Source organism: Phalacrocorax carbo, chromosome 16 (genome assembly GCF_963921805.1).
Source record: "Phalacrocorax carbo chromosome 16, bPhaCar2.1, whole genome shotgun sequence".
In the NCBI taxonomy this organism is placed as follows: Eukaryota; Metazoa; Chordata; class Aves; order Suliformes; family Phalacrocoracidae; genus Phalacrocorax; species Phalacrocorax carbo.
Window position 1 is genome coordinate 10,008,999 of NC_087528.1, and position 10,699 is coordinate 10,019,697.

Genomic DNA, 10,699 nt, shown 5'->3' on the forward strand with positions numbered 1-10,699 from the left:
GAGTTAACAGCTTAGCCAAGAGGTTTAAGCAATGATGCAAATAGGTTTGTAAGTTGCCGGTATGAATTTAGGAAGGACACTTCTTTTCCCCAACCCCAGACTAACTAAGGATTGCAGCAAGCGGTTCCAATGATGCACACAATCTCTTTTGTCTCTTTTCCATGGACACACTACGAAATGCCATTTCTCAAAGCTGTGCTCTTGTAATGATGCCGTGAGCCTTACACATGAGTGGCCTCAGTGCAGAAGACCTTTGGAAGATGCAGACAGTGCAGATAGGTACTCAGGGACAGCTAACGTCCAAATGATAATTTGTGTTGCTCTGGCAGATTTCTAATGTTGGTTTCTGATGTCTTTCCTCTAGCGGAGAATGCAGGTCTTCCTTGGATGAGACCCCACTAAGAAATGGTTCACCATCTCCCAGCAGTCACACTTCTCGGAGCAGAAAGAACAGATCTTCAGACCCCAGTGGCATGAACAAAGTCTCTGACATTAAAAGGCCAGGAGGATGTCCCTAACTGATGAGCTGGAGAGCCACTTTTCTGCAACCCCCTTCATGGTGACAGACACAAGCGATGGCAGCCTGTTCAGAATCAGACCCAATGCCTCTGCCAACGCCACTGGGGATGGTGTGCCAGCCACCAGTTCCATGGAGGACATGATCGCCATCTGCACCATCGGGACAATCCTCTCCCTCATGTGTGTTATTGGGGTGACAGGCAATGTCTACACCTTGCTGGTGATGTGCCATTACTTGCGATCATCTGCCTCCATGTATATTTACATCATCAACCTTGCGCTGGCGGACCTGCTCTACCTTCTCACCATCCCCTTCATCGTTGGGACCTACTTCATTCAGAAGTGGTACTTTGGGGACATTGGCTGTCGCATCCTGTTCAGTCTGGACTTCCTCACGATGCATGCCAGCATCTTCACCCTCACAGTCATGAGCACAGAGCGCTACTTTGCTGTGCTGAAGCCCCTGGACACAGTGAAGAGGTCCAAGAGTTACCGAAAGGCCATTGCCGTTGTCATCTGGCTGGTGTCACTGCTGCTCACTCTCCCGATGCTCATCATGATCCAGCTGGTGCAAAGGGACAACAAAAGCATCTGCCTGCCCACTTGGAGCAAGCTTTCCTACAGAGTCTATCTCACAATCCTTTTTGGTACCAGCATCGTGGGTCCAGGGGTAATCATTGGCTACCTTTACATCCGATTAGCTAAGATTTACTGGGTGTCACAAACAGCATCCTTCAAGCAGACCAAGAGGCTGCCAAATCAAAAGGTGCTCTATTTAATCTTCACGATAGTGCTGGTGTTCTGGGCTTGCTTCTTGCCTTTCTGGATATGGCAGCTCCTCTTCCAGTATTACGAATCCTTCCCTTTGTCTCCCAAGGTGATGAAGAACATTAATTATCTGACAACCTGTCTGACCTACAGCAACAGCTGTATCAACCCTTTCCTCTACACCCTGCTCACCAAAAACTACAGGGAGTACCTGAAGAACAGGCAGCGGTCCCTCAACAGCAGCAGTGGGTACTTCCAAAGGAGGAATCGGTTTCAGAGGATTTCAGGAAGATCCCTGTCCACGAGCAGCCAGCACTGCACAGAGACGTACGTTCTTGCTCATGCTCCTTTGGGAAACAGCAGTGCCTGAAGGTAAAATATATCTCCAAGACCAATCAATATTGACTTCAATGTTGCTTTGATTTAAAGTGTACATTGTAAAGGCAAAGCCTCAGCAGATCCGTAATGTGCACACATTTAGTCCAGAGGCTGTGCCATATGTCTGTTCTCATTTTCTTCAGCGCCACTGATGTGATGCTAGCTGAACATCTATCTAAATAGCCTTTTGCTTTTTATCTTTACATTTTAGTGTACGTTTCCTCAAGTAGCCATCAATAATGAAAGCCTATAATAGGGCCATGTTTTTAATGGTATCAGCTGTCTCACAGATTTTAAAATTGTATCCCGTGAATGGCTGTAGTTTGCTCTTTTTTTTCTTTAGCAGTAACACTAAATTTGTAGTTGTATGAGGACTTAAAAAAAATGAAATAAAGTCAAAGCAGCTGATGTTTGTGACATGCAATCCAGTTTTAATTTGGGGTAGGACTGGACAACATGGATGAGGCGTGTCCAGGGGTGTTTGTCCTGGTTTTGGTTGTATTCACATTTATTCTACACTCGTGTATGCACTGGGCTTGATTCACCATTCACACAGGTGTCTGTGGTGGAGTTACACCACAGTTCATGTTCGCAAGACAGGCTTCCCGTGACAGTGCCACAGTCAGGGAACCCTCAGCATCCCCTAATGCGCTGACCCCAAACACATGAGCACCCATGTGGGGGAGCGTCATCCTGGACAAGTGTATCCACCACTATCCAAGAGGTAGCGTACCCAGATATGCTATCCAAGTGTATCTGCCCTCCTCCAAGGAGGAACTGGGAACCTCTGATGTTGTTATTCTCAGGGCATCCATCGACAAACTGCAACATCCAGCCTGAGGGACCAGACCTACATCACCAAGCCCAGGAGGAAAGGACAGGGGGGTGGGAGAGGAGATATGATTTCCAATGCAAAAAGCTACACTATCTGAAGTCCCTAATATTCTGAATTATAAAACTGCTAGTTCCCTATAAGTGAGATCACTTGTTCCCTTCACAGGACAAGGTTTTGCTTTACTGCTACAAAAAGTGAATATAGTCCTGCCTACACACGAAGAACACTTTGCCTGTCCTGGCTTTCACTGATGATAAAGCATTATTAGTATAAATATATCCTCCATGAAGCCTGGTGCTTCTCCCATGAGTCTAAAAGTACCTTCTCTGGGATGCTGCCAACATCTGTACAGGAGTCCTCTGCTTGTATTAGCCCTGCTACCTCATTAGCAAGGATACAACGATACAATGCCAACACAACTCTAACCAAGTTACACAATTAGAAGCAAATTATTGCTTAGGAATAAATTCAGAACTGGAGTGTGATATGCCATTTGGCAGTGAACTCTGTTTGCTTATATAGAAACTGAATTTAGGTTTTAACATCTATTCCCCTTCAAGGCATTTAAACAGTCATTGCTCATGGGGACAGTGAAAGCTCTGCTTCCAGCATCCCTGGGTGATACGCTTGGAAAAGAAATTGCCTCTTTCATGCATGGGCTTAAACTGTTTCTTATGTATGGGGAAGATTGCACATGTCATGAAAGAGAACTCTCATGCAGTTTTAATGCTGAACTGTTGCAGAAACTGGAAGAGCATCACTTTGTGTTCCACGCACACCATCCGCAGTGGTCCTGCAGGTCAGGGTGCTTTACCTGCACCCTGCTTGCAGTGCAGTACGTTGACCTGCAAGTCCTACTTCAGGATTAGCCCCTTCCTAGTTTCAGAGGGGCAGAAATACCATTATATTTGGCTATTGCCTACACTGACAGTGCTTGTTAGTTTTCAGACCCTCCTCAGGCTTAATACACATTAGTCAAAGTCTTTTAGAGAGAGTAAAGCATCATTCACCCCATCATAAGGAAGAGGGCTCACGGATGGGAAGTGAAGAGGCTTGCTATATTCATGAACCCATTTTCCACTTGTATAGTCAGGTGTTTATCATGGGTCAGAATGTAAAATTTGGCCTCCTTTTACTGAAATTGCAATTTTAACTTCTCCTTGCTCAGAAATAGCCAGACAAGCTCAAGACAAGTTCAGCACGAGCAGTTTCCATTGTTGTAAAGGAAAGCTACTGCAGGTTGAGCCTTTAGATAGCACAGTCCATCTTTTCTAAAATCAGATGGTCAAAATGAAAGGGTAGTTTGCAAATGTCAACTCATCCAGCCTTTGCACACCAGGGAGAATGGTGCAGAAGAGCTACCAAAAGACATGGGAGCAGATCTGGCAGAGTTAATCAGTCGAACCCCTTTGTCCCCAGCAGTACTGCTCTGATTAACTTCTCCAAGCCCACCACAACAAATGCATCTGACAGAAAGCATTTGCAAAAAGCATGCCACGGCTCCGTAGGTGCAACAAGCACCCTGAAAGTAACATGTGCAATGTGCTGTGGAAGAGTGGCCATGCCAGAGGTCCTGCCGTGCCCTGGGAGGTGAGCTGGACTCGATGCAGGGCATGGGGGTTCTCTGCCTCCCCGGGAGGACACACCGTCTCAGCCCTGGACTGCACAGTCTTGTTTCTCATTTGAAGCCGGTGCTATACTCTCAGCAGGGGCTTGGAAGTGTGTTTGTCAAATCAGCACAACAAAGCCAAGAGAAAAGACGACACCCGCAAGTCAGGGAATGATTGCGGGTGCCATTTCTGTCAATACTGGGTCATCTTTGAATGGGATATGTTTCATTCAAGCCTTTCAATTTCCACCCCAGGCTGGCAGTTTTTTTCTCCTTCAAACACTCACATCCATCACCACTCAGCACAGGCAACAATAAGGGAATATTATCCAAGTCTACAGGTAAAAGCAGGGCTCTGAAGAGTTCACAAGCAGGATGTGCCCCAGCTCTGCATCCCCAAGTAACTTTACAGGGCATCAGCCATGCTCAGATACCAAACGTTATACAGCTGTCCTCTTCCTGAATCAAACAGCAGCTCAACCACTGGAGCCTAGTGAATATAAACGGGGCAGGCGGGAAGCGAAAAGCAGACAGCGAGGTCCAAAGAAGAAGCTGCCTCCTCCAAAACATAGATTAATTGCTTGGTTAATGATAGCTATAAAATAATTATTACACCCTATTTATTCCTCCTTGCAGAAACCTATAATCAGTCAAAGATCCAAGAGCTGATTTTGCATAAACAAAATTTGATGATACTGTGAAAGGGATGTGCGAGTACATGTAGCTGTGTGCTTGCGTACCTCTCCCTACACCCGTGCCCTATTTGCTAGCTCGCTCTTCTCTGTGGGGTGAGACCAGAAGCTCTTTTCATCATCTTGAAATCTTAAATCGCATCATCTCCCGGGCACTTGGTGCCCCACAGACTGGATTTCACCAGCTGAACTCCAGGTAGAAGAAGTCAGAACTCCAAATTTTTTGCTAATTTAAGCCAGGGAGCATTTAGCCCTGCCTCAAGACTCAAAGAAAGTATAGCTGTAAGTGCACAATGGCAGGGTGTCCAAAAAGGGCCAGGCCAGACGTGCTGGCCCCTGCAGGGCTCCCACCAGCTAGGAAAGGCCGGGTACCCACTCTGGTGGCTGAAACAAGCAGTGAACTGCAGCTGGGGCCAGGCAATGTTTTCAGTTGGGTAGTGTCTTTGCCAGAAAAGTATGACGTTTGTGTTTACCCAAATTATTTGCAAACCCACCCAGAAATTTAAGAAACCTTCTGCAAATTCTTTTTTTTTAATTTTCCAAATACTGAACTGTCTCATTTCAGCCTTTAGGAGGCAAAACAACACAATTTCTCATTTCAGGATGAAGTTTTATTCATCAGTCTGGTTACACTTAATTTCAACAATCCTCTGTCCATTTTGTCCAAACCACAGGACTCTTACAAAAAGATGCACGGTTGAAGTAGCAAAGCAGGGAGCAGCCGCTCACCACACTGCATCCCTCTGTCCAAAACCTGCCAGGACGCAGTGGGCACCCACGGTGGGGAGCGGTGCAGTGCCCACCCTCTGCCCAATACCCACTCGCAGAGTTGCAGCAATCATAGGCATAAACCTTCCTCCCCGCCTGACTTAAGCTGATCAACAACCCTCGTCCAGTCTGAGCCCCCTCCTTGTTCCTGCAACCGGTGACTACAAGGGCACAAGATGAGGCTGATTTGGGCCACCGTTTTCTCCTGTGCGGGCATCCCACCTCACTCCTTGGGAGATAATCAGGCCAGCAATTCTTCAGCCTACCTCTAACCAGACAGAAAAACCTTGGCACGTGCTCCCAAAAGAGGATCTGGGCAATAAATGAACATGCACTCTTTTGTTTCACTTACAGCTTCAAGATGGACAAGGACTGGCTGGGTGAGGAGCAGGGAGGCAAGGAGCACTTTAGCCCTAGGTCACCAGTTCAGTACATGGCCAGGACTTGAGGGGTGGGATTTCCAGATCAGCAGGTGATCTCCTTTCATTTCTCTGGGGTGCTTGCTAGGAAACCTCTCTTTTCAGTGTTTGCTTGAGGGCATTAAGAGGAGAGGCCAAAGGCTGAGCAGATCTTGGTGAGCAAATGAGCGCCTTGGCAGAGCTGCCTAGAAGAAAACATTCCTCTTGCCAGTGCTGCCCCACTCGTATCTGCTGTGACTGCCCCACCTCCATGCATGCACTGAAACTATCTGCCCCAGCCTTGCCTGAGCCTCCCCCCACGCAGCGCCCAGAGGAGCTGTACAACAGCGCATGCTCAGACTATCTTTTTTCCCCCTTCTTCTTTTCAAAATGCACGATCGATTCCTGAGACTCTCACACAACTATTACTCCTTCTCCAGATCAAACTCCAGCTGCCTCCAGTGCCAGACTTGTGAATCGTTGACAGAAAAAATATCAGATCTTCTCTCATATTTGGCCAGTTTTGTTTCAGAGTGACACCCAGGCATGCTGCATATCGTCCTGTGCACACCTGGATCCAGGCAAGCTCTGCATGGGGATCGGTGCCATCTAGTTATTGCATGAACTGTCATATCCTGGGAAAAAAGTGTCAGTTCTAAATGATTCTAATCACTTTTGCATGTTCAAATTCAATATCTCAACTGTAAGTCCTGCTTACACCCTGGTACACCTGATTTGCCATTAAGGATACTGATTCAGGCATATCAGAAAGGTAGTGGTATCAAGACAGTCAAGGAGGCAATGTAATAGCAGAGAACAAATTATGCTGCAAGAATAGAGAGGCATATTTGAAAGTAGGCTGGAAAAGGAGAAGCAGAGCAAAAAGCAGGCAATTTATTGCTGATTCCCGTTTTTTCAGTATTGTTAAACTGAAAACTAACTGCAAACATTGCAGAAGAAAATTATCACATTGTTGAGTTAGTGCCAAGCAGCAGATAAAGCCATCATGGGTATTAACAAAGAAATGCATATGAGGAAAAATAATCCTAGTTTTATGAGGAAAAATAATCCTAGTTTTATGGCGATAGACCCTTCACTAACTTTTATTACACAGAAAAGAGACCTCAGAGATGTAATAAGTCACCAGCTTCATGCTCAGCAGCAATGCAAGAAGCAAACATGACAGCTGTGCAGAAAGGCACCACAGCGAAACTGGTTCAACACAGTCGGGCCACTTCTTGCTTAAAACTGAGAAAGTTTCCTCAGTTTATCACGTCACGCTACTGAAGTACAACATCGGACTGTCACGTGCTACGAGCAAAGCCACTTCCCTCCACCTAGGGTATCAAGTGAAGTATCAAGCGGCTATCAACCAAAAGTGCTACAGGTCTGCATGCAAAGCCAAACTACAGCAGGTGGCCAAGCGCAGTAGGTGCTGTAAGCATTTTAAGAGAAAGTTTAGCTCGTCTTTATTCTGCTTTCCCAGGAACAAACACCCCATCAACATGGTTTGAGATCAAGGAGTCCACCAGTCCAAAGTTAGAGTTTTATATCCACTCTAAAGGCTTGCTGCTAAATCCAGTCTTCCCAAACATTTATCACGTGGAAAGCCACCTGTCTGCAAGGAGAGCTCATGTTTTTGCCACAAAAGAAAGTGCAAGTCTCATAAATTCAGTTTCAAAGACCAAAAAACTCAAGCATGCATAATTTTAACTGTCATTAGCTTTAATTACATGCCAAGTAGCTGCTGTTACCAGTTTAAAGCTGTCTAGGAAGAGGTTAAAACAACATAGCAAGAGCCTCAATGCTAGAGTGAAACACCCACTGACACAGGGCCAGATAGGATTTGCCACAGCAGCTCTGACTGTAGCTACCATCCTGGCTGATTCAGGTACCACCCATTTCACACAGACATCCTGTAACTCCTGTAACAGAGCTAATTCAATGGCATCAATTGCAGGTCCAGCCACAAAACATCCAAAACCTCTTTTTTCAGATATGCCAAAGGCAGAAAAGCGGTGCACCCACCAATGGACAGATCCTGAAAATAAATTAATCCTCATGGAAAAGAAAGGCAAATGCCAAAGTATGAGCGTCGGTAAGGTAGTTCTTTGAGCACTGTGGACATGAGGATCAAATATTATGACAAAGATTTCTAACTTTTAATCACTATGCCTCAAAAAGAGAAAAAAAGGAAAAAAAAGGAGGGACTCTCCATCCATAACACTGTGGCAGCAGGTACCCACATCCTTTGGGAACCAAGGTAGCAACACTCCTTCCAAGGTTTTCTTTTCCAAGAAATCTTGAATGCTTTCAATTATTGAATCTGGTGCACGAATCTGAGCACATGTGGCAGCAATGGCGTGCTCCAGCTTTTCCTGTGTTTGTGTTTATTTGAAATGCTAAGGGAAACACACCCAGCCAGCCTCCTGCTGATTTCTTGTTTAGTTTATACTAAACTAGTGAGTTACTGTATACTTTAGTTTACTGCTCAAAGGAGAGCTCAACATAATTAATTCATTAACTGCAAGCACTTTACAAACAGAATTGTTGCATCCAAAATGCCTATGTAAGTTGGTGAGTCACTAGTACACTCTGATATCCTTGGAGGCAAATTTCTGTTCTGTGTCCAGAACAGGGACCAGAGCGAGCTCAGTACGGAGGACGACCAGGTTATGGCTGCAAGGCTCAGTGTGCCGTGAGCCCCAGTGGCTCCAGCAGCCACTGGCCCAGTTGCCCTTGCAGAACATCACCTCTGGGGGGTCAGGGGGTGCACCAGGAGAGCACTGCAGCTAGTCTGCTTTGGAGATGCTGGACCTGACTTCAGATGAGAGAAGCAACTCCATGTAACTCAAGGGAGGAAAAGAATTTTGTGGACTTCTTCCTTGTCTTGTGTATTGCCAAAATGTTCAGGTAGTCTGGCAACATTTAGCTAAACCTGGAGAGGAATAAGGCAGGAGTGGAGCAGCAGGTGGGTCCCACCTGGCCTTGGCTGAAATGTGTGGGCAACCCATGGTAAAAAACATCTGACTATGAAGGGTATGGGCCAAACCATGCAGGGAGCCCAGGACTGACGGAGGTATGTTACAATGCAAAACAATATAACATAAAGTGGAATTTCAAAAGCTTTCCAGCCCTTGGAGTATCAGAAAATGGTACGTTTCCTCTCTTTAAGGGCAGCCTGTGCTGAACCTTCCTGTGCTGTTCAAGCCTTCTCCTTCATGGCTCAATTTCAGTACAGCAGCTTTGGCCATCTGGCTTCATTAAAACACCATCGTGTCCCCGGCTTTTTTTGATGGACCAGAAATAGTAAAAGCAGTTTCCCATTTAGCAATCCTTCATTAATCAATGCTAGCTGGTGGGTTGATTACAATTTAGTTTAGCTAATTAAAGAAGAAAATGTCTTTGTAAGCTGCTGGGGCTTGATCTGCTTTCTGCTATCTACAAATTCTTCCTTGATTTGAAACCCATGTCTGAAAAGATCTGCTTTTGGGCCAACCTACAACAGAACTTACCCTGAAGCAAACGTCTAACCCTGCCACACGTTGCACCGCACAAGAGAGGAGATTTAACTTCTGCTATCCCTGATCAATTGACAGAGCTAAAACCTAAATAACTTCTAAGACAAAACAACCGGCACCAAAGCACCACACAGCAGGACCGTCCGTGGGACTTCGGACACTCAGTGTTCATTCAGACTCCATTGTAGGTGCTTTTCATGGCTGCCCTTGCCGAGGGCGGTTGGGCTGGGAGGTAAGAGGCATGCCTGTGCCCAGCTGGGAGAGGCCTCCATCCCACCCATGCAGCTGCTGCCCTAACACTGCCTGCCCAGGTTAAAGGAAAAAGTTTGATTGTAATGCATGAAGTAGCTGTACTCAGCCACCAGAGACCTAAAAGTTCTCTGTCTCACATTCTATGGGAACACTAGACTGTTAAAATCCTTGACTGAAAAAAGAAGACAATAGGCTGTGATACCTAGGTTTTGGAGTGCTTGAGGATCATCTTGGGTGTTTTAAGAATCACAAATACCCACTTTAGACATTTTCCTTGGAGGAAAAAACCTCCTCAAAGCCTTGGTGGTGAAAAGCAAAAGCCCAGCCTATATCCCCACACCTGAACATCAAAATACCCTTCCCAGGGGCAGGAGATGGTTCCTTTACCCTCCCACACCAGGATATCAGTGTGTCCCCACAGAACAGAGGGCAGCGATGGGCACGTGCTGAAGACACTTAGCTGAAATCAAAGAAATTTTAGTTAAATTGGCTCCAACACAGACTTTCATGAGAACTCAGGCCAGTTGATTAATTTTTCTGTGTTTAAGATTCTCATCACTATCTTGCCCTTTCTCTCCAACAACCTTCATCCCTCTTGCCTATTCAGGATATAAATTCCCCAGGACAGAGTACCTTTTGCAACGTCTCTGTAGATGTTTAGTACAGCGGGGCCACAAAGGTGACCGATGACTTCAAAAGCAGCTGTGATACAACCAACAAATTTCAGCTGCTAATGTTAGAAGTAAAGGTATTTACTATAGACAGGCTTTAATCCTGTACAAGGCTGGTGCCGTGGTGTCAGGTGTCCATAAACAGATAGCACACATCACCTGTGCTCCTGAGCGAGGAAGTGGCAGGAGATGTCTCCGCAACAGGAGGGACCTTGCTCTGTGCATGCTGCTTGCTAGGGGCTCCGTGGGACGGCTCTGCCCTGCCTGAGCCAGGTTATACAGCTGCCT

The 10,699-nt window shown here is 46.0% G+C and overlaps 1 protein-coding gene across 1 annotated transcript; it reads left to right on the top strand.

Annotated features, from left to right (window-relative positions):
• The first annotated feature begins 322 nt into the window (after positions 1-322).
• UTS2R (urotensin 2 receptor) lies at positions 323-1,949 on the top strand. Its single transcript, XM_009515327.2, has one exon. It carries the CDS (start codon positions 509-511, stop codon positions 1,655-1,657), a length of 1,149 nt encoding a protein of 382 aa, XP_009513622.1. The 5' UTR covers positions 323-508; the 3' UTR covers positions 1,658-1,949.
• The last annotated feature ends 8,750 nt before the right edge of the window (positions 1,950-10,699 follow it).

Excerpts from the sequence above, each read along its gene's own strand:
- UTS2R (XM_009515327.2), top strand. The coding sequence starts at position 509 with ATGTCCCTAACTGATGAGCTGGAGAGCCACTTTTCTGCAACCCCCTTC.